General features: G+C 47.6%; 1 protein-coding gene across 1 annotated transcript; it reads left to right on the top strand.

The window, feature by feature from the left end:
* The first annotated feature begins 23,369 nt into the window (after positions 1 to 23,369).
* Positions 23,370 to 24,182, top strand: LOC119335371 (agamous-like MADS-box protein AGL61). Its single transcript, XM_037607503.1, has one exon. It carries the CDS (start codon positions 23,428 to 23,430, stop codon positions 24,016 to 24,018), a length of 591 nt encoding a protein of 196 aa, XP_037463400.1. The 5' UTR covers positions 23,370 to 23,427; the 3' UTR covers positions 24,019 to 24,182.
* The last annotated feature ends 801 nt before the right edge of the window (positions 24,183 to 24,983 follow it).

The following is a 24,983-nucleotide window of genomic DNA, read 5'->3' as shown; positions in this document are numbered from 1 at the left end:
ATTAAAATATTCTACACCAATGAAAAATAGAGCATGCCAACTCATGTCAACTTTTGGGAAAACTATATTTAGATCAAGATGAGCAGTGATGACAACTAGAAGATTGTTATTGAGCAACTACAATAAATAGTGGTGCCAACGGCTGCATAATTTCATCAGCGTCTAAAAAGCGAGAAAGACTCATAATCAAGGGTTTATTTACCATAGTAGATGATTCAGCTCCCCTTGCAACTTCAGCACGTCTAGCCCGCTTTACAACCCAAAACTGATTAACATCCTAAGAAAATAAAAAACATGGGCGTGGGAAAAAACAAAAAAATATTATATGACCGAAACAAAACAAAAATAATGTGCTTGTGTCATCAGAATGCCACTTACCTCAATTTCCTCTCCCTCCTGAACATTATGCTTATGCGTGGCTGGCGATTAGCAGCACACTTAGCCCTCTGGCGAAAGGACTGACTTCCAGAACCCTAATGAAGCAACCAAAAAAACATAAAAAGGGATATAAGAATACATGGATAAGTTGAAAACAACTCAAAAATGCAGAAAAAATAAAAAAATATATCTTCTTCATTGCCATCCGCATCTCCTCCTATTATAACCATTTTTAGCCTACGCGGGAAATACAAGAAAAGACAACATAGTTAGAAGATGCGCAAACAAACTAGAGAAAACATAAAAGGTTGCTTTGAGCTGCAACCTCTATGCATAAGCAGGGCACCTAGTGCAAAAGCTGTAGAACATGTGCCAACTGCTACAGTGATGCAGCCAACTGGGCAGTTAACCTTGTGCAACTGGACAACATATAAGCCAACTAGTTTCACTAAGGCAAGTTTAACTAGGAAGAAAAATAGTTAACTAAAGACAGCCAGCTGAGTATGATAACTTGTACAACTAGGGCAAACAAAAAAAGCATAGCCAACTAGAAATATATAGACAAGTATGCAACAAAAAATGGACAGGCTATCCACCAACTGTGATTAATCTCCTGGGCAACTAGAATATATGGATAAGTAGGTGCATGATACGTCTCCATCGTATCTATAATTTTCGATTGTTCCATGCCAATATTATACAACTTTCATATACTTTTGGCAACTTTTTATACTATTTTTGGGACTAACATATTTCCAGTGCCAGTTCCTGTTTGTTGCATGTTTTTTGTTTCGCAGAAAATCCAGATCAAACAGAGTCCAGATGGGATAAAAACTGACGGAGATTTTTTATGGAATAAATGTGAATTTTGGGAAGTGGAATCAACGCGAGATGATGCTCGAGGGGCCCATGAGGTAGGGGGCGCGCCCTTGACCCTCGTGGACACCCCGTAAGGCGGTTGTTGCCCTTCTTTCGCCGCAAGAAAGCTAATATCCGGGAAAAAAATCATGTTCAAAGCTTCAATCCAATCGGGGTTACGGATCTCCGAGAATATAACAAATGGTGAAAGGGCAGAATCAGGGATGCCAGAAATAGAGAGAGACAGAGAGACAGATCCAATCTCGGAGGGGCTCTCGCCCCTCCCACGCCATGGAGACCATGGACCAGAGGGGAAACCCTTCTCCCATCTAGGGAGAAGGTCAAGGAATAAGAAGAAGAAGAAGAAGAAGAAGGGGGGGCTCTTTCCCCCTCTCTCCCGGTGGCGCCGGAATGCCGCCGGGGCCATCATCATCACCGCGATCTACACCAACACCTCTGCCATCTTCACCAACATCTCCATCACCTTCCCCCATCTATCTACAGCGGGCCACTCTCCTGCAACCCGTTGTACCCTCTACTTGAACATGGTGCTTTATGCTTCATATTGTTATCCAATGATGTGTTGCCATCCTATGATGTCTGAGTAGATTTTTGTTGTCCTATCAGTCTAGTGACGTAGTCAATTGCTTAGGGACAATTTCGCAACTCCTACCACCACTTTTTCACACTCGCTATACTACCTTTATTGCTTATTTATCTAAACAGCCCCTGGTTTATATTTACGTGATCTTTATATTCTTGCAAATCTATCAAACAACACCTACAAAGTACTTCTAGTTTCATACTTATTTTAGGTAAAGCGAACGTTAAGCGTGCATAGAGTTGTATAGGTGGTCGATAGAACTTGAGGGAATATTTGTCCTACCTTTAGCTCCTCGTTGGGTTCGACACTCCTACTTATCGAAAGAGGCTACAATTGATCCCCTATACTTGTGGGTTATCAAGACCTTTTTCTGGCGCCGTTGCGGAGGAGTTATAGCATGGGGTGAATATTCTCGTGTGTGCTTGTTTGCTTTATCACTAAGTAATTTTTATTTGTTGTTCTTAGTTGTTTTCTATCTTTAGTTATGGGTAGGAAATGCAAAATACCAAAAAAAATAGTTGTACCTACTACACCAATGGTTGAAGAACCACTCAAAATCTATCACACTCCTGAAGATTTTTACTTGGATCATCTTCGATCCCTATGTGCTCGTGCCGAAACCCCAACCATCTTAATTGATGGTAAATCTTTAGATGAGCATGCTTGTTATGTGTGATACCACATATCTGAAAAAGGGAAACTTTACTGGATCAAATTCATCATTTGCAATGCTATGCTTGGAATTTCTATGAAATATATGACTTTACTTGTTGTTCTGAAGACCCTAAGAAACACCTTCCCTACCAATGTGAGTTTAGTGATAATGAATTCATATCTTTGTATGCTAAGGGTGTTTATAATTACTAAGATGCTCAAAAAATTGAAGAATTTGTTGCTTTTAAGGGTGCTTATGAAATTGCTTCTTTGATTGGAAAGTATGATGCTACTCTTTTACAAATCTGAAAATTTTGCCATACGCAAATATTGTTATTATAATTATGCTTCTAATGCCTATGTTAAACCATATATTGAGGACTCCTCCGCTGTCCAAGAAGAGATTAATATTTTGCAGGAGTCTATGGAAGAAGGAATTGATGAAACTGTGAGCTCATTGGATGAAAAAGATGATGAGGAGAGTGAAGAACAAAAGGAGGAAGAGCGGATAGCTACCCGTGCCCACCTTCTAATGAGAGTAACTCTCCAACTCATACATTATTTAATGTCCCTTCGTTCTTACTGAAGGATGATTGCTATAATGATTGTTATGATCCCGTTGATTCTTTTGAAATATCCCTTTTTAATGATCTTGTGGCCAAGATGCCAATATGAATTATGCTTATGGAAATGAACTTGCTATAGTTCTTTATGTAAAACATGAAATTGTTGCTATTGCACCCACGCAAGATAGTCCTATTATCTTTTGAATTCTACCGACTACACTATATCGGCGAAGTTTGCCCTTAGTAAGGATTATATTGATGGGTTGTGTTTTACTACTACACATGATGATTTTGATAGATATAATATGCATGTGCTTGCTGCTCCTACTTGCAGTTATTATGAGAGAGGAACTATATCTCCACCTCTCTATGTTTCCCACACGATAAAATTGCAAGAAACTGTTTATACTATGCATTGGCATTTACTATGTGTGCATGAATTGTTCTTTTATGACATGCTGATGCATAGGAAGAGAGTTAGACTTCGTTGTTGCTTGATATATGTTACTTTATGCTCACTACTAAATTACAAATCATTGTTAATTAAAATTGGCTTTGATATACCTTGGGATCCGGGTGGATTCATTACTTGAGCACTATATGCCTAGCTTAATGGCTTTAAAGAAAGCGCTGCCAGGGAGACAACCCGGAAGTTTTAGAGAGTCATTTCTGTTGAGTGCTTTTATATAGTCTAAAAACAAAAAATAATAAAGAGGGGAACCCAAAACATTTCAAAAAGGAAAGTGAAAGTGAGACAAGCATTGTTGAAGTGGGGAAGCTCCTTGAACTTTGTTCATGCTCACGGGAACTTTGTGAATCTTAATTACAGAAACTTTTCATCAAAAAAAATTATCCCCTTGTAAAATTTCATTATATAATAAAAATAATGAGCCAAGGTTTGCCTTTAGGATGTTTAGATTGCTTGTTGGTTTGTGTGGTGCAAGACAGAAACTTTGGCTGTAGTGCATGATTTTACATTTTTTTACTGGAACGTCAATGGTTCTGAAACTTTTTGCATTGTCTTTATATACAAATTTTTTATTTTCCTAATTTTGTTAGAATTTTTGGGGTAACATAATTATGGTGAATGTTCAGATTACTACAGACTGCCCTGTTTAAGACAGATTCTGTTTTTGATGCATAGTTTGTTTGTTTTGGTGAAACTATCAATTTCTATCAGTGGATTGAGCCATGGAAAAGTTACATTACAGTAGCTACAATGCAAAAACAAAATACGAATTGGTTTGCAACAGTACTTAGAGTAGTGATTTGCTTTATTATACTAACGGATCTTATCGTGTTTTTTGTTGAAGTTTTGTGTGGATGAACTGTTCGAAGATCGAGGAGGTCTCAATATGAGGAAAAGCAGGAGAGGCAAGAGCTCAAGCTTGGGGATGCCCAAGGCACCCCAAGTGAATATTCAAGGAGACTCAAGCGTCTAAGCTTGGGGATGCCCCAGAAGGCATCCCATCTTTCTTCAACAAGTATCGGTATGTTTTCGGATTCGTATCATTCATGTGATATGTCCAAATCTTGGAGCGTCTTTTGCATTTAGTTTTCACTTTTATTTTATTAACCATGCTGGTATGAGATAGTCCTTGGTTGATTTATAGAATTCTCTTTGCACTTCACTTAAATCTTTTGAGTATGGCTTTATAGAATGCTTCATGTGCTTCACTTATATCATTTGAAGTTTCGATTGCCTGTTTCCCTTCACATAGAAAACCGCCATTTGTAGAATGCTCTTTTGCTTCACTTAAATTTGTTAGAGCATGGACATATCTTTTGTAGACAGAATTAAACTCTCTTGCTTCACTTATATCTATTTAGAGAGATGACAGGAATTGGTCATTCACATGGTTAGTCATAAAATCCTACATAAAACTTGTAAATCACTGAATATGATATGTTTGATTCCTTGCAATAGTTTTGTGATATAGAGATGATAATATGTGGGAGGTTCTAGAAAATGGTTGTGTTAGTAATAATATTGGTGTTAAGGTTTGTGATTCCCGAAGCATGCACGTATGGTCTCCTAACTATGTAACCAAATTGGCACGCATTGTATTTTGATTGTTTATCTTTGCGTGAAGGTTGGGGGCGCGCGATGATTAACTCCTACCAACCTCCCCCCTAGGAGCATGCGTAGTAGTACTTTGCTTTGAGGGCTAATAAACTTTTGCAATAATTATATGAGTTATTTATGACTAATGTGAGTCCATGGATTATACGCACTCTCACCCTTCCATCATTGCTAGCCTCTTCGGTACCGTGCATTGCCCTTTCTCACCTCGAGAGTTGGTGCAAACTTCGCCGGTGCATCCAAACCCTATGATACGATACACTCTATCACACATAAGCCTCCTTATATCTTCCTCAAAACAGCCACCATACCTACCTATTATGGCATTTCCATAGCCATTCCGAGATATATTGCCATGCAACTTCCATCATCATCATATACATGACTTGAGCATTCATTGTCATATTGCTTTGCATGATCGTAAGATAGCTAGCATGATGTTTTCATGGCTTGTCCATTTTTTGATATCTTTGCTATGCTAGATCATTGCACATCCTGGTACACTGCCAGAGGCATGCATGTAGTCATCATGTATTAGTTTTATCGAGTTGTAATATTGAGTTGTAAGTAAATAAAGTGTGATGATCATCATTATTAGAGCATTGTCCCACGTGAGGAAAGGATGATGGAAGCAATGATTCCCTCACAAGTTGGGATGAGTCTCCGTACTTTATGAAAAATAAAAGAGGCCAAAGAAGCCAAATAAAAAATGAGGCCAAAGAAGCCCACCAAAAAATGAGAGAAAAAGAGAGAGGGGGCAATGCTACTATACTTTTACCACACTTGTGCTTCCAAGTAGCACCATGTTCTTCATAGAGAGAGTCTCCTATGCTTTCACTTTCATATACTAGTGGGAATTTTCATTATAGAACTTGGCTTGTATATTCTGATGGTGGGCTTCTTCAAATGCCCGAGGTCTTCATGAGCAAGCAAGTTGGATGCACACCCACTTAGTTTCAGTTTGAGCTTTCATACACTTATAGCTCCAGTGCATCTGTTGCATGGCAATCCCTACTCCTCGCATTGACATCAATTGATGGGCATCTCCATAGCCCGTTGATTAGCCGCGTTGATGTGAGACTTTCTCCCTTTTTGTCTTCTCCACACAATCTCCACCATCATACTCTATTCCACATGTAGTGCTATATCCATGGCTTGCGCTCATGTATTGCGTGAGGGTTGAAAAAGCTGAAGCGTGTTAAAAAGTATGAACCAATTGCTTGGCTGACACCGGGATGGGCATGAGGGGTACCTTGTGTTAAGAAAAGGGAGCATACAAGACTATATGATTTTGTAGGGATAGCGTTCTTTAGCATTGATATTTTGAAAGACATGATTGTTTGTTGGGATGCCCGGGTATTAAATTCTTTTATGTCAAATGATAGACTATTGCTTTGAATCACTCGTGTCTTAATATTCATGCCATGATTAGATTACATGATGAAGATTATGCTAGGTAGCATTCCACATCAAAAATTATCTTTTTTATCATTTACCTACTCGAGGACGAGCAGGAATTAAGCTTGGGGATGCTGATACGTCTCCATCGTATCTATAATTTTTTATTGTTCCATGCCAATATTATACAACTTTCATATACTTTTGGCAACTTTTTATACTATTTTGGGACTAACATATTGATCCAGTGCCCAGTGCCAGTTCCTGTTTGTTGCATTCTTTTTGTTTCGCAGAAAATCCATATCAAACGGAGTCCAAACGGGATAAAAATTGACGGAGATTTTTATGGAATAAATTTGAATTTTGGGAAGTGGAACCAACACGAGACAATGCTCGAGGGGCCCAAGAGGCAGGGGCGCGCCCCTTGTCGTGGTTCTAAGTCTGACACTAGAATAGGGGGTAGGAATGGAGAGTCAAGATCCTAGCTATGGAGTAGTTGTGTGCGCAAGATGTTTACGAGTTCAGGCCCTTCTCGGAGGAAGTAACAGCCCTACGTCTCGGAGCCCGGAGGCGGTCGACTGGATTATATGAGTATGAGTTACAAGGGTGCGAACCCTTTACACTGAGGAGGGGGTGGCTTATATAGGGTCCGCCAGACCCCTCCGGCCCTCAGTTATGCAGGGTTTAAGGTACATTAAGATCTAGCATTACTGGTAATGCTATACATAAAGTTCTATGATGAACATAAAGGCTACTTAATGACCGACCGTTTGCGTGCAGAGTGACTTTAGATCTCCTAGTGGTCGAGTGAGTGGCTTCATGGTCGAGTGTCTTCGAGTCCGTCTAGTGGAACCCTTCCAGGTCGACTGAAAGGTGATTTCTTCTAAAGATGTCCTTGGGGAGGGTATCTTGGACAGGTCCATGACCCTACCCTAGGTACATGGCTTCATCATTAGCCCCCGAATGGATCGAGGTTTGAGTGGGGAAGGAGTTGAACACACTTCCGACCCATTTACGTGTTGTGAGTATGTCTTGTTCTTGATCAATGAACTTAGGTGACGACACCAACTTCTTTTTCAGTCGCCCTGATCCATTCTTTGTATCCGTCGAGTGAATTTTCTGTACCTGGAGATCTCCGAACGACTGAGCGGAGGAAATCTCCCTTCTGACAAGTTGCTCTGCAGTTCGCGGATTTAGCGGGATCCGAATTTCGGGAAGCGCGCGAGGCGGAGGAGGCCGCGGTACTCAGACGGGATAAGGCAGGAACGCCTCGATCTCCGTGCCACCTTTTTTGCCACGTATCGCGCGCGCAACTGTTGCGGGATTTGACAGGATTGCCCGGGCCTACAAGTCAGTCACTCGGAAGCAACCTCATATAAGGCATCGGACGGGGTTTTTTTGAACAGTGCGCTCTCATTTCATCTCCCTCTTCCTCAGACTTATCCGTCACGTTCACCTCCATCTCAGCGCTACTGCTCCGTGCGTGCTTCGCCAGTGACGATGGTGAAGGAGAAGACGGCGGCTTTGGAGCGGGCGAAGAAGGCGACGGCGAAGGCGAAGGGAAGGGCGACCAGTCGGGGCAGATCTTCGTCAAGGGCCGGCCTGCCGCAGGGCTGGATCCAGGGCGACTGGATCCGCTCGATGATCCGTCAGAAAGATCTTGACGACCTGGCCAATGAAGGACTGATCCCCCATGGATCAGCACGGCTCCTGGGGAAGGAGTCGGAGCCGCAGCCTCAGGAGGGTGAGTGTGTCCTCTTGGCCACCCATGTTTACCGCGGGTTTTCTTTGCCGCCTCACCCTTTCTTTCAGGGATTTCTGAACTTATTTGGGGCGCAACTCCACCACTTCACACCCAACTCCATCGTGTATCTCGCTGCTTTCGTGTCTTTGTGCGAGAACTTCTTGGGTTGTCGGCCTCATTGGGGTCTTTTCAAGCACATTTTCACCTGTCGCTCCCAGACGGTGAAAAAGGCCAATCCCAGTGATGAGAGAACTCAAGTGATTCAGATGTGTGGGGGTCTTGGGGTTCAAATGAGGGGAAAAGTTCTTTTCCGGCCATGATCTTACCCGAGTCGGTCCGTGGATGGCAGTCGACTTGGTTCTACTGCAAGGACCAGCCGACGCCAGGGCAGTCGACTAGACTCCCTCCTTTTTCCATGGACCGAGTGAGCAAGCCTTCCTCTTTGAAGGTGATCCCAGAAGAGAAGGCGCAGGTTAAGGTGTTGGTCGAACGTGTGGTCCAGCTTATCCGTGACGGAGTGACCGGCATGGACCTCTTGGAGGTCTTCCTCCGACGATGCATCCAGCCACTACAAGCTCGAGACCATCCGATGTGGTTGTATTCTGGCACTGAGGACACCACTCGGATCCACCCGTAGGAGGTCGAGGATGCCACGCTGGAAAGGTGGCTGGCGAGCATCACAGGAAACAAGGACAACCCTCGAGGAGCCAGGAGGATTCCTCCACTCGACCAGTCATACGAAGTAGACAAGGTCCAATCCTGCATCTTTGACTGTGATCCTGCTTTCTCCATCATGTTTGCTTAAAATTAGTCGACTGACTTTTGTCTTGTTTGTTGTCTTCCAGGACACTACTAAGATATACTCGATGCCCAACGGGGTGCAAGAACAGGTCGAGGAGGAGGAGGGGAGTGGAGGCGAAAGTCAGGAGGAGTGGCAATCTGATGGTGAGGAGGATGAAGATGACGACGGCTCCGCTGAAGAGGAGGAGGAGGAGGAAGAGGAGGAAGTCGACCCTCCTCGCACGGAAAGGCGATCCAAGCTCATCCATGACCCCGCGGTCGAGCGTGGCAAGGCTACTGCGCCTGTCGGGCAGTTGACGAAACGCCCTCGGATGACCTCTCCGGTGCCGACTGAAAAAGCACTGAAGCAACCCCGAGCGATGTCATCAAAGCCGACGAAGGCCCTGCCCAAGATGAGGATGGCCATTCCCACCATTTATGGGTAACAGCAGAACTTGCATTTTCTCATTTATCATGGACAAACCCTTGGTGGACTCGTTGGCTAACCGACTGGTTTCTGAAATCTGCAGTGCTGCTACCTCCGAGACCTCAGCCAGGAACGAAGACCAGGAAATGGAAGATGCTGCCACCTCCAACCTTGGTATGATCTCTGTAGTTTCGCTTTTGGTCGATTGGATCTTCATTTTTAACTTTGGATCTTTCCTGTAGCCCCACCTCATGTCATTGATCTCCCTGATGATGACGATGAGGCGCCGCTGAGGCCGAGGAGGAATAAAAAGGCGCCTGCTGGCAAGACTGCTCAGGTTGCATCAGCACCTGAGACGCTGGTTCAGGAGGGTGGCAACATCACTCGGACTTCCGTGTCCTTCGCTGTGCTGCTAACGAGTGCTCGACCTTCGTCGTCGACTGCTGATCCGCCTTCCCTTTTTGCCACACACCACGTCCCAGAGGACCAAGTGGGTGCTGCTAAGGAGGCTATACGCCAGGCGGGGATCATGATGGAGCAGGTGAAGGCGATTCGGGACGCCAGCCAAGCGGCTTACAATGCAAGCTTAGCTCTTTAGAGCAATGTCCAGGTTAGTTGGTCACCGCTTGTTCTGTTAGGATATGGTATCTGAAAACTCTTCTTTCTGAAGATCTTTGTATCTGTACACCCACTAGGTGCGTCGATTGAATTTTGGATTGGTGGGGGCATGCTGAGTGCACCCACTGGGTGTAGTCCCCGAGACTATGGTGGACTGCTGGCAGTCGACTGTAGTCTTCGTATTTTGAATGTCTTCACTCTAACTTCTCCACTTGGTCTGGTCGAATGGAATCTGGGAACCAGTGGGGGCACGCTGAGTGCACCCACTGGGTGTAGTCCCCGAGACCATGGTCGACTGCTGGCAGTCGACTAAGGTCTGAAGAACCTGTGTTTTTTTTACCATGGCTGACTACTGGCAGTTAGCTATGGTTTAGGATCAGAACCTTTTTGTCTATTTCGGTCGACTGATCAGACTGAGTTGGTAAAACCAGTGGGGGCACGCTGAGTGCACCCACTGGGTGTAGTCCCCGAGACTACTGTTGAATATTTTGATTCGACTTTAGTCTTAGAAATGTTACTGTTTTTCTCTTAGTCACTCGGAAGCAACCCATCTTTGATGTCTGTCGACTGATCCTTCGCAGAAATCTTGCGAGCTTGTGGCTCGTTACACTGAATTGGAAAACAAGCATATCCAGCTCGACCTTGACTTGAAGCTTGTTCAGGAGAACTTTCAGAAGGCGAAGGATGAAGCAAAAGGTATCTTTGGTGAGAATCTTGACGGCTGTTTTGTCTTTCTGTCCATTTCTGATTTTGATCTCATTGTCACTTTGCAGATAAACTGAAGGAGGCTCTGAAGAAGAAGGACCATGAACTCGCCGAGGCATAGAAGGCAGCTTTGGACAAAACGAAGCTTGCAGAAGAAAAACTGGCTTCAGTCGGGAAACTTGAAGAGGAGAACGCCAATCTGAAAGCTGCTCTCGACGCGGCCAACAAGGAGGTCAGCCGTCTGAAGAATGACAAGATAGCTCTGAGTGACAAGGCTAGCAAACTGGCGGGGAAGAAGAACGATCTGGAGGCTTATCTGGGAGGGCTCGCCAAGAAGCTATTCCTTATGCTTGAAGGTAATCTCTTCTATTCGACTTGACTTGTTATCGTCGACTTGTCGTGGAACTGTTGGCTTAACTTCGAACTGTGTTTACAGAATTCTGCCAGAACTTTGAGGAGGAGACCAGTCGAGTGGAGACAAGCTTGGACCCCATCAACTCTCCTGTGAAGGACGAAGCCGCTGTGAACATGCTCCGACTGGAGTCTCGTGTTGCCAGTGTGGTCAACTACCTCGCTCGACTGAAGGTTGCGGTGTCGCGGATCGACATGACACTCTGGCCAAGAGTGACGCTTCAAAATGATCTCGAGTCTTTAATGACTCGACTAAATGACGTTCTAGGTCGAGTGCAGGAATGGAAGAAGTCTTCCGCCAGGTGTGGTGCTGATGTTGCTCTGTCCTTGGTACGTGTTCACTGCAAGGATGCACGAGAGGACAAGCTGTCGTCCATCAAGGTGGCCAATACCAAGAAGCATGACTTCCAATCTTTCATGGATACCTTCATTGTTGCTGCCACTCAGATTGCTGACGGAATCGACCTGGACCAGTTTGTCGCGCCTTCCAGTCCTCCACCTGAGGAGTAAAAAACTTCTATGCTTCGTCTTAAATTTGCCTCGGAATGCCGAGTGGTTTTGTAACCGATAAACTTTTACAGGCTTGACACCTGAGTACTTCCGAATCCGTAGGGTTTTATCTGAACTTGGCTTATTGTTGAATATGCTTGCACTTGCCTTCGAGCGAACTTTGTCTTTCACTCGGAATATACTTTAATGCTTGAGATGCAGCTCTGAGGTGGAAAGTCCAGTCGACCTGCACTTCACCGCTCTTGCAGGTAGGGATGGAGCACAGATAGCAGTTGACCTGCGTCCGTGCGGATCAGGATGGAGCGCACATTGTATTTGTGGCGTAGCTCAGAAGGAGAGGGTAGCAGTCAACCTGCACCTCGTCATCCTTGCAGAGCGCACATTGTATTTGTGGCGTAGCTCAGAAGGAGAAGGTAGCAGTCGACCTGCACCTCGTCATCCTTTCAGAGCGCATGTTGTATTTGTGGCGTAGCTCAGAAGGAGAAGGTAGCAGTCGACCTGCACCTCGTCATCCTTGCAGAGCGCACATTGTATTTGTGGCGTAGTTCAGAAGGAGAAGGTAGCAGTCGTCCTGCACCTCGTCATCCTTGCAGAGCGCAATGGATTAAGTACTTAGGCGAGTACTGGACTGCAGCTAAGCCTCCGAGTGGGAGGATTGCTCTCCACTCGGTGGGATTTTCAAATACTTAGGCGAGTACTGGACTGCAGCTAAGCCTCTGAGTGGGAGGATTGCTCTCCACTCAGTGGTATTTTCAAATACTTAGGCGAGTACTGGACTGCAGCTAAGCCTCCGAGTGGGAGGGTTGCTCTCCACTCGGTAGGATTTTCAGATACTTAGGCGAGTACTGGACTGCAGCTAAGCCCCCGAGTGGGAGGTTTGCTCGCCACTCGGTAGGAGTTTTAGATACTTAGGCGAGTACTCGACTGCAACTAAGCCCCCGAGTGGGAGGTTTTCTCTCCACTCGATAGGATTTCAGATACTTAGGCGAGTACTAGACTGTAGCTAAGCCCCCGAGTGGGAGGTTTGCTCTCCACTCGGTAGGATTTTTTGTGGCGTAGCTCCGAAGGAGAAGGCAGCAGTCGACCTGCACCTCGTCATCCTTGCAGTGCACACGTTGTATTTGTGGCATAGCTCAGAAGGAGAAGGTAGCAGTCAACCTGCACCTCGTCATCCTTGCAGAGCGCATGTTGTATTTGTGGCATAGCTCGGAAGGAGAAGGTAACAGTCGAACTGCACCTCGTCGTCCTTGCAGAGCGCACATTGTATTTGTGGCGTAGCTCCGAAGAAGAAGGTAACCATCGACCTGCACCTCGCCGTCCTTGCAGAGCGCACATTGTATTAAATACTTAGGCGAGTACTGGACTACAGCTAAGCCTCCGAGTGGGAGACTGGCTCACCACTCGGTAGGATTTTAAACACTTAGGCGAGTACTTGGACTGCAGCTAAGCCTCCGAGTGGGAGACTGGCTCACCACTCGGTAGGATTTTAAACACTTAGGCGAGTACTTGGACTGCAGCTAAGCCCCCGAGTGGGAGGTTTGCTCTCCACTTGGTAGGATTTTTTTTAAACTTAGGCGAAACGGATTCGTAGCTAAGCCCCCGAGTGGGAGGCTGGCTCACCACTCGGTAGGGATTTTTTTTTACAAACTTAGGCGAAACGGATTCGCAGCTAAGCCACCCACTGGGGGATTTCTCACGTAAACAAAAGTAACAACAATCACTGGGAAAATTATAACACTCTTGTCTTTGAAAAACAAACTACAGAAGTACTTTTATTACATCTCATCCGAGTGAATACTTAAGTATAGAAGGGGCGGAGCAGCTCCGCGTTCCAAGCTCGTGGCTCGTCAATCTGGCGATCGACATTGTAAAGACGGTACGATCCATTGTGGAGGACTTTGGTGACGATGAAGGGGCCTTCCCAAGTAGGAGCAAGTTTGTGTGGCTTCTGCTGATCCACTCGGAGAACCAAATCTCCTTCTTGGAAGGCTCGACTCTTCATGCTTCTGGCATGGAATCGATGCAAGTCCTACTGATAGATAGTCGATCGAATCATGGCCATCTCTCTTTCTTCTTCTAGGAGGTCGACTGCGTCCTGCCGGGCTTGTTCTGCTTCATCTTCAAGGTAGAGCTCGACTCGGGGTGCATTGTGAAGCAGGTCACTCGACAGAACTGCTTCAGCTCCATAGACCAGAAAGAATGGAGTTCGCCCAGTCGACCGATTAGGAGTGGTCCTCAATTCCCAATGAACCAATGGAAGTTCGTCGACCCACACTCCTGCTGCATGCTTGAGATCACGCATCAACCGGGGTTTCAGTCCTTTGAGAATTAGACCATTTGCTCGTTCCGCTTGTCCATTCGACTGGGGGTGAGCGACTGAAGCGTAGTCGACTCGTGTGCCTTGAGAGGCGCAAAAGGCTTTGAATTCATCGGAATCGAAGTTTGACCCATTATCAGTGATGATGCTATGTGGAACTCCGTATCTGAATATCAACTCTCTGATGAAGCTGATAGCAGTGCCGGCATCAAGACTTTTGATAGGCTTAGCTTCAATCCACTTGGTGAACTTGTCGACTGCCACCAGTACATGGGTGAAGCCGCTCCTGCCAGTTCTCAGTGGTCCAACCATATCCAATCCCCACACAGCGAAGGGCCACACGAGTGGAATGGTCTTCAAGCTAAGGCGGGCTTGTGTGACATATTGGAGTAAACCTAACATCCTTCACACTTGTCGACTATATCCTTCGCCATCTCATTTGCTCTTGGCCAGTAAAATCCCGCTCGGTATGCTTTAGCCACAATGGTCCGAGAGGATGCATGATGACCACAGGTCCCCGAGTGGATGTCATCAAGAATTATCTGACCTTCTTCTGGTGTTATACATTTCTAGCCGACTCTAGTCGCACTTTCTCTGTACAATTGTCCCTTTATCACAATAAAGGCCTTGGATCGACGGACGATCTGTTGAGCCTCTTCTTCATTCTCTGGGAGCTCTTTCCTTAGGATATACGCGATGTATGTCACTGTCCAGTCGGGAATGATGACCAAAACTTCCATGATCAGGTCGACCACAGCCGGGACCTCAACTTCAGTCGGATCTGTAACACTTTTCGGCTGCGGGACTTCTTCGTTGAAAGGATCCTCCTGAACTGTTGGTGTGTGGATGTGTTCTAAAAACACATTACTGGGAATGGTTTCTCTCTTGGAACCTATTTTTTCCAAATCAGCAGCTGCTTGATTTTTCAGTCGGGGTATATGATGAAGCTCTAACCCCTTGAATCTCTTCTCTAGCTTTCTCACCGCATTGCAGTAACCGGTCCTGGCTGGACTTCTGACGTCCCACTCCTTTATCACCTGATTTACCACCAAATCTGAGTCGCCATAGACCATGAGGCGACGGACGCCGAGTGAAATGGCCATGCGTAACCCATACAAAAGTGCTTCGTATTCTGCTTCATTATTGGAGGAATCAAAGTGGATCTGGAGCACATATCTGAGCTTATCTCCTCGGGGGAAACCAGCACTACCCCAGCACCGGAACCATTCAGCATCTTAGAACCATCAAAGAACATGTTCCAGTGCTCTGAGTGAACTTGAGTCGGCAGTTGCTGCTCAACCCACTCGGCTATGAAGTCTGCTATTGCTTGGGACTTGATGGCTTTCTTTGCCTCAAACTTGATATCCAAGGGAAGGAGTTCAATCACCCATTTTGCCACTCGACCAGTTGCATCTCTGTTGTGTAAAATCTCTGACAATGGAGCGTCGCTGACAACTGTAATGGAATGGTCAGAGAAGTAGTGAGCAACCTTCTTCGTGGTCATATAGATCCCATATACAAGCTTCTGATAATGAGGGTATCTTTGCTTTGATGGGGTCAAAACTTCAAAAAGATAATATACTGGGCGCTGAACTTTGAAGGCTTTTCCTTCTTCTTCCCGCTCGACCGTAAGTACTATACTGACGACTTGTCCTGTGGCTGCAATGTAAAGCAGCAAAGGCTCTTTGCTGATTGGGGCAGCAAGCACCGGCTGGGTGGAGAGTAGGGCTTTTAGCTCTGCAAACGCTGCATCAGCTTCTTGAGTCCACTCGAACTTGTCTGACTTCTTCATCAGTCGGTAAAGAGGCAATGCCTTTTCACCGAGGCGAGAGATGAATCGACTTAAAGCGGCCAAGCATCCAGTAAGCTTCTGGACATCGTGCACACGCAGAGGGCGTTTCATTCGGAGTATAGTACCAACTTTTTCTGGGTTGGCGTCGATTCCTTGTTCGGAAACGAGAAAACCGAGTAACTTTCCGCCGGGAACTCCGAATGTGCACTTTGATGGATTAAGCTTGATCTCATACCTCCGGAGGTTGGCAAATGTTTCAGCAAGGTCAGTCAACAGGTCGGAACCCTTCCGTGATTTGACCACAATATCATCCATGTATGCTTCCACATTCCGACTTATTTGAGTGAGAAAACACTTCTGAATCATCATCATGAACGTGGCTCCGGCATTCTTGAGGCCGAATGGCATGGTGACATAGCAGAAGCACCCAAATGGAGTGATGAAAGCTGTTTTGATCTCGTCGGGTCCATACAGATGGATCTGATGGTAACCGGAATAAGCGTCTAAAAAAGATAGGCGCTCACATCCCGCAATCGAGTCGACTATTTGGTCGATGCGGGGGAGAGGAAAATGATCTTTCGGGCAGGCCCAATTGATACGTTTGAAGTCAATGCACATACGAAGTGACTTGTCCTTCTTGGGGACCATGACAACATTGGCGAGCCACTCGGAGTGGTAAATCTCTCGGATAAACTCCGCTGCTAAGAGCCAAGCCACCTCCTCGCCAATGGTCTTTCTCTTCTGGACGACGGACCGTCGAAGATGTTCCTTGACAGGTTTCACCTTGGATTCAACTCGTAGACGATGCTCAGCTAGCCCCCTGGGAACACCCGGCATGTTAGCAGGCTTCCATGCGAAGATGTCCCAGTTCTCACGGAGGAACTGGATGAGCGTTTCTTCCTATTTGGAGTCGAGTGTTGTTGAGATGTGAGTCGGAGCAGCACTGGGGTTGGTAGGGTGAATGTGAATCAGTTTTGTCTCACCGACGACTGAAACGCTGATTCCGTAGCGGGCTTCTTGGCTCGCAACAAATCACTCGGATCTGCAGTTTTCTGGTATTCCTGCAGCTCTACCACTGCCATCTGAGCATCGGTGATCTTTGAGCCCTTCTGAAAGAACTCTTCTGCCTTCTTCCGATTTCTAGTAATAGTGATCACACCTTTGGGACCAAGCATCTTCAATTTGAGGTACACATAACATGGTCGAGCCATGAAACATGCATAAGATGGCCTTCCCAAAATAGCGTGATAAGCACTCTGGAAGTCCACAACTTCAAACGTCAACTTTTCTTTTCGGTAATTCTTGGAATCACCGAAAACCACATCAAGAGCAATTTGGTCGAGTGACTCAGCCTTCTTTTCAGGAATGACTCCATGGAAACTCATGTTGCTGGTACTGAGTCTGGACATTGGAATGCCCATCCCTTTCAGCGTCTCTGCATACAATATATTCAGGCCACTGCCACCATCCATCAAGACTTTAGTCAGCCGAGTGCCCTTGATGACTGGGTCAACCACTAAAGCTTGCCTCCCGGGGGTGGCTATGTGCGTCGGATGATCGGACTGGTCGAATGTGATGGCAGTCTGAGACCATTTCAGATAACTGGGTGTCACTGGAGCAACCATGTTCACCTCTCGGTTGATAACTTTCAATCGACTTTTGCTTTCAACATCAGCAAAAATCATCAGGGTGGAATTGACCTGGGGATATCCATCATCACTATCTTCTTTGTCTTCAACTTTGTTCGACTCCTTTTCCTTATCTTTGGGATGTTTCCCCTGGAATTGCTGGATCAAGAGCCGACACTATCGAGTGGTATGGTTCGGGTAAATGAATTTACCCTCCTCATCTTTCTTCATGTGGATGTGGCACGGCAAATCCATCACGTCATTTCCTTCCTTGTCCTTCACCTTCTTAAGGTTCCAAGACCCTTTGGGCTTCCCTTTAAACTTTCCTTGAGTCACGACCAAGGCTTCACCAGGAGCAGCCGGCTCGGCTTTCCGCTTCTGCTTCCGACTGGAGTTCCCTCCCCCGGTTTCATGAGCGGCTGACTTGTACTTGCCACTCCGGAGTCGATCCTCTTCTTCACCATTGGCATACTTGGTGGCAATCTCCATCATTCGACTCAGGGTCATGTCTCCTGTCCGACCGAATTTCAAACTTAGCTCTCTGTTCTTAACGCCTTCTTGAAGGCACAGACTGCATGGTGATCAGATACATTCTCTACCGTGTGATGCAGTGTGATCCATCTCTGGATGTAATCTCTCGGAGTTTCATTCGACTTTTGCACACAAGACTGCAGCTCTGTCAACCCTGCTGGTCGCTTGCAAGTTCCTTCAAATGTTCTGACAAACACTCGGGCAAGATCTTCCCAAGTGTAAATGCTGCTAGGTGCCAACTGATTCAGCCATGCTCTGGCTGAGCCCTCCAACATAAGAGGTAGGTGTTTCATGGCCACCTCATCATTGCCGCCGCCAATCTGAACAGCCACTCGGTAGTCCTCAAGCCAAGTATCAGGCTTGGACTCACCAGTGAACTTACTGACTCCAGTCGCCAACCTGAAGTTGGGAGAAATCACCGCGGCCCTGATGGCTCTGCTAAAACACTCTGGTCCTGAGACGTGAACTCTGCTGCTGGTGGGCGCATCTCTGTCATGGCCTTCTCGGTGAGCTCTGTTCCTGTCGACCAAACCTTGAACGATAATGGATCTCGCATCAAAGTCTGGTTCTCTGGGGTCGACTGGAACCCTTCGTCCAACACTGTGCTGGCGTCTGTCATCTTGCTGTCGAGGCGCGTACGATCCACCCCTTGGGGGAGGACTGGGCACTCGACGTCGATCATCACGATCGAATCGGTGATCATACTGCTCATGGTTCTTGTACTGATCATCACGCCGGCCTCCACGTTCCTCACGCCTCAGGGGCGATCTTGGGCTATGGGCCGATTGGACCGTATTCGCAGCAACAGATCTGTTGTGAATCCTATTCTGCGACTGTGATACAGCTGAATTTTGATCTCCTGCTGCCCGGAGTAAATCTTTGATCTTTAGCAAGCCTCTGCCAGCCTCTGACTGGGAAGGCTGAATCGACTCTGCTATACGGGCTGCAGCTGCTAGATTCTGAATCGGAGTTCGATATACCTGAGTCGGTGGTGGAAAGAGTTGACATCGACTGGAGTCTGGAACCCATTGCCGCGCGCGCTCGTCGAGTGCTCGCTGGAGGTTCTCCAGTCGAGTGCGCTCAGCCAAGTTGGCTAGGCGCGCATCCTCTAAGGCGCGAGCCTCGGGGGTTTCTCCAACGATAGGAGTGTGTAGTGCATCCATGTTCCGGCGGCGAAGTTCTTCCCTCTGCAGCGAAGTGAGGGGCTCGGGTTGATACTCCTAATGGGCCTGCGCCGGATCGCCTTCGCCGTCGCCTCCGTCAGTGCGAGGGAAGCCAGGGGGACTGCGTGGACCATTGACCATCAGCACCTCCACCGCTGGATCATTGCTGTCGCACTCGGATGCAGTCTCTGCGGAGCCAGTCGACAGGTCGAACAGGTCATAGAGAGATTCGTCGGGCTCGATTGCCGCGACTTGGGGGGTGGCTGACTGGCGGGCCACCGCGTGCCTCACCCACCGCTGAAGCCTCGACCGACCGGACCGCTTGCGCCGGCGGGAGACTGGGAGGGAGGACGATACAGGAGCCGACCGACACTGGGTCGACGGTTGCCGCAGAAGGACGCCGTGGACGCACGCGCGAAAGTGCGTCGCCCCGCGGACGGGGAGCGCGTTGATATTGAGTGGAGCCTCCTGAAGCCAAGCGGAGTCGCCGGCGATGAACGTGAGCGCGCCAAGACAGATCTCGCGGCCCTCAACCAAAACTCTGCCTGAAACCATGATGAAGGAAATCGGAAAAATCACAACTTCTCCAATAAGTCGCTAAGACACCTGCCCCACGGTGGGCGCCAACTGTCGTGCTTCTAAGTCTGACAATAGAATAGGGGGGTAGGAATGGAGAGGCAAGATCCTAGCTATGGAGTAGTTGTGTACGCAAGATGTTTACGAGTTCAGGCCCTTCTCGGAGGAAGTAACAACCCTACGTCTCGGAGCCCGGAGGCGGTCGACTGGATTATATGAGTATGAGTTACAGGGGTGCGAACCCTTTACACTGAGGAGGGGGTGGCTTATATAGGGTCCGCCAGACCCCTCCGGCCCTCAGTTATGCAGGGTTTAAGGTATATTAAGATCTGGCGTTACTGTTAACGCTATACATAAAGTGCTATGATGACCATAAAGGCTACTTAATGACCGACCGTTTGCATGCAGAGTGACTTTAGATCTCCTGGTGGTCGAGTGAGTGGATTCATGGTCGAGTGTCTTTGAGTCCGTCTAGTGGAACCCTTCCAGGTCGACTGAAAGGTGATTTCTTCTAAAGATGTCCTTGGGGAGGGTATCTTGGACAGGTCCATGACCCTATCCTAGGTACATGGCTTCATCACCCCTGACCCTCATGGACACCCCGTAAGGCGGTTGTTGCCCTTCCTTCGCCGCAAGAAAGCTAATATCCGAAAAAAATCGTGTTCAAAGCTTCAATCCAATCGAAGTTACGAATCTCCGGGAATATAAGAAACGGTGAAAGGGCAGAATCAGGAACGCAGAAATAGAGAGAGACAGAGAGACATATCCAATCTCTGAGGGGCTCTCGCCCCTCCCACGCCATGGAGACCATGGACCAGAGGGGAAACCCTTCTCCCATCTAGGGAGAAGGTCAAGGAAGAAGAAGAAGAAGGGGGCTCTCTCCCCCTCTCTCCCGGTGGCGCCGGAACACCGCCGGGGCCATCATCATCACCGCGATCTACACCAACACCTCCGCCATCTTCACCAACATCTCTATCACCTTCCCTCATCTATCTACAGTAGTCCACTCTCCCGCAACCCGCTGTACCCTCTACTTGAACATGGTACTTTATGCTTCTTATTATTATCCAATGATGTGTTGCCATGCTATGATGTCTGAGTAGATTTTCGTTGTCCTATTGGTCTAGTAACGTAGTCAATTGCTTAGGAACAATTTCGCAACTCCTACTACCACTTTTTCACACTCGCTATACTAACTTTATTGCTTATTTATCTAAACAGCCCCTAGTTTATATTTACGTGCTCTTTATATTCTTGCAAATCTATCCAACAACACCTACAAAGTACTTCTAGTTTCATACTTGTTTTAGGTAAAGCGTACGTTAAGCGTGCGTAGAGTTGTATAGGTGGTCGATAGAACTTGAGGAAATATTTGTTCTACCTTTAGCTCCTCGTTGGGTTCGACACTCCTACTTATCGAAAGAGGCTACAATTGATCCCCTATACTTGTGGGTTATCAGTGCACCAGCAGGGCACCTATAGGAGCAACTCGAACACGAAAGCAAGGAAACTTGTGCAACTCAACAGAATATAGACAACCAACCTAGTACAAACATGAAGCAAACTAAGCATGACAACTAGTGCAAAAGACCAGAGCATGTGGATAGCCAACTAGTATAGGGATGCAGTCAACTAAGCAGGCAACTTGTGCAACTGAACAACATATAGACAGCCAACCTAGTACAAACATGAAGCAAACTAAGCATGACAACTAGTGCAAAAGACCAGAACATGTGGACAGCCAACTAGTATAGGGATGCAGTCAACTGAGCAGGCAACTTGTGAACTGAACAACATATAGACATCCAACCTAGTACAAACAGGAAGCCAACTAAGCATGAAAACTAATGCAAAGTGCAGAACATGTGAACAGCCAACTAAAAAAGGGATGCAACCAATTGGGTAGAATTTTGTGCAATTAAACCAAAAACTAGTTCAATCAGCCATTGCATTGCACACATCTAGGACATCATCTACCAACAACAAACCGCAGCGAGGACCAGAACATGGTATATTGGGCGCACACGTACCTCAAACCGCAAAAATCTCAAGCACCACTCGGTCATGACCAACAAAACACTCATTAATGAATCCCCACCATCACTACCCCTTGCAACCGCACAAAATCGAAGCAAGCACAGAAAGTGGCAGAAAGGGACCCTATGCAGCCCGCCAGATCCGTCACCGTCAACCTGGACACGGCCTCATCCTCGGCGACGAGATAGAGAGGGGAAGGACAACAGAAGGCCTTCGCGGACGTCTGCGTCGACCGCAAATCCCAACAACCACTCCACCGACACCAACGCACCCTCCCACCGTGAATCCCCACCACCACTGTCCCTTGCTGCCGCAGAAATCCAAGGACAGGAGAGTAGAACAGACGCACACACGACACGTCTACACCAAATCGACCATACGAGGCAGTTGATGCCATAGGAACCCTAGGAATCCCAGCCCTCCATTTCTGCCACCGACGACCTCGACACGACCTAGACCCTCGGCGACGAGACAGAGAAAGGGAGGACAGTATTAGGTACCTGCAACGCCGGCGAGGACCAGCAGCGAATCCACCCTGCGGTCCAGCAACGAATCCGCCGGCGATTTGAGAGCCGCGGTGCGATTCTGCCGCAGTTGCTGGGTGAGAGCGAGAGCGAAAAGGGAGGAGAGGAACGGGAATGCCACGGCCAGCGGAGGAAATGGGGAAAGAACGGCTCACGTTTCGAAGCCGCCGCCCACGATCTCCCTCTAGTCGCTTACATGTGGGTCCCGCGCTGGGTCAGATGAGGACAACTCGCCCACGACTGCGCGGTGGGAGGAAACAGACCAGGCGGCACCTGGCGCTCGCGACGCGATCGTGCGGTCACGAGTCGGCCGCTCGTTTCGGTTAGATGGTGCGCGCGCACTTTTTAGGTTTTAGGAAACAACAAATGGACAAAAAAAGGGTCGAGCCATCCTACCTGCAACCAGATTACGGGCTGATAGAGAAAAGAAAGGAAACAGGCCAAACGAATGGTCGTGACAGAGAGGGAGCAAGCGCACTACAGAAACAACGACCTGAAGCAGACTTGCACGAGATTTACAGTACAAAATCGAACGGTCTACGATTTAGACGTGAGATAGCTATTTCTAGCAAAAAAAAATTAACGGCATTTGATCAAATTTTAAAAAGTTTGACTTCAATCGACTCTTATATGCTGAGTAAATAAAAACAGAGAAAGTACAAACTTGATCCCGATGCTGTTGTTTCGCTCGCCGCGCTGCGTTGCGGTTGCGAGCCTAGGCCCTAGGTGGGACGCACGATTCACAATGGAACTGAGGGAGGAAGCCAGGAGCGGATGCTGAGCAGGGACACGTGGCGGTAGATCGAACAGGGGACGCACGGGACGCACCAAAACCTTTTTTCCCTTTCCCAAATCCGAGTACCACACGTCCACACCGATCATCTTCCAAACGCCGCCTTCTCTTTCCTTCTTTGTGCGGGCGGTTTCCAAAAATTGTTACCGCGTTTCCAACCCAACCCGGACCCGAGTTGATCCGCAGCCATCTCTTTCCTTACGGACATCCATATATCCCCCTTTCGCCGTTCGTTCTTTGCATCGCCGTCCCACCGTGAGAAAAGCAAGCAAGAGAGAGAGAGAGCAACCGTCGCCGCCGCGTTTCCTCCTCCTCGTTGAGAGAGCGACCATGACGCAGCCGCCGCGTTTGCACCCACTCGTTGAGCAAGCGACCAAGACGCTGCCGCCGCTCGGCAAGAAGACGAAGGGGCGGCAGCGCAGGGAGAACCGCCGGGTGGAGAAGAAGGAGTCGCGGCAGGTGACCTTCTCCAAGCGCAAGTCCGGGCTCTGGAAGAAGGCCGCGGAGCTCGCCCTGCTCTGCCGCGCCAGCCTTGCCATCGTCGTCTTCTCCGAGGCCGGCAAGGCGTTCGCCTTCGGCAGCCCCTCCACCGACGCTGTCCTGGGCTGCGCCGACGTCGACGGCAACGCCCTTGCTCCTGTTCCTGCTGCCGACGACGTGGAGTGGGAGGCCCTGGAGGCACTGTGCCAGGAGACGGAGGCCATGGGCGTGGAGGTTGCGGCGGAGGCCGAGCGGATGAGCGCCGTCGGGAAGAAGGTGGTGGAGGTGCAGACGCAGGCGGGGAAACGCTTCTGGTGGGAGGCGGACGTGGAGGCGCTCGGGGAGGCGGAGCTGCCGGTCTTCGCCAGGGCGCTTCAGCGCCTCCGGGACAACGTGCGCCGCCACGCCGACAAGTGGCCCTCCGCTCCACAGCCGCAGTAGTCCCGAGCTGGACGAGCTTCGGTTAATCGCCATTGTTCTTGGATCATCTTTGAGCTTCGGTTAATTGCCATTGCCATTGTTCTTAGATCATCTTTGCTTAGGTGCCTTTTGCTAGTAGTGCTGTGTAAGATTAGTGGGTATTATTGTTCACGGATACAATTGACGAGTTACTGGTTTCAAGATTCATAAGTTGTTTTCTTGTTAACCTGTGCTGCTACTAGATATAGTATGTTCTTTCAGCTTTTGCTGTATTCCAGTTGATCAGGTTATACTAATTGCTGATCGTCAACTCAAATTTCTGCACAAATCATGCGTTCTTGGATCAACTCGCTGAACAAGAAATTTGATGCCGCATTAACTGTCGATGAAGTAGACAATCCGGAACCAAAATAAGTTTCCTTCCGAACATGCTGCACCTTTTGTAAAGGGCAAGATTAGCAGCAACACAAATATCCGAGACGTTAATTGATCTTTGGCTTCAGTCTAAGTTTTCATCCACTGCACATAGCTGAGTTAACTGCAATGCTAAGTCTAACTCTTCTTGTCCATATGATTGATTGTAGTGTCAAAACGATAAAATCTATATATACTCGTACACTGCCCTAAATTTTCTTGGTATTGCAGTAGGCACTGGACAGAGGCTCCGCTCCCGTTACCGAATTATAAACGCCAGATAGTCATGATACAAGAGATTGTGCATTGCAGAGTGCCGACATCAGGCAACAGTGGAAGGAACTAACTGGCATGCATTCAGTTAATTTGCGAGTAACATCATACACATCAGTAATGCTAGTAGAAACTCAAAACCAACCTCAAACGGCAGTACAGATCCTTCAACAATGGCAGCAATCGGTGTGCGATCCATCACATCAAAACAAGTGTCACCCAGACTTCGACCATGGCAGCACAAAAGAGAGGAGAATAACAGTGTGCTCTTACATTAGTGTTTTTAGACTATCAGGAGG

The sequence above is a fragment of the Triticum dicoccoides genome, chromosome 7B, assembly GCF_002162155.2.
Source record: "Triticum dicoccoides isolate Atlit2015 ecotype Zavitan chromosome 7B, WEW_v2.0, whole genome shotgun sequence".
Lineage (NCBI taxonomy): Eukaryota > Viridiplantae > Streptophyta > Magnoliopsida > Poales > Poaceae > Triticum > Triticum dicoccoides.
The sequence above is the reverse complement of the archived record's forward strand: the minus strand, read 5'-3'. Positions and strand labels throughout refer to the sequence as shown.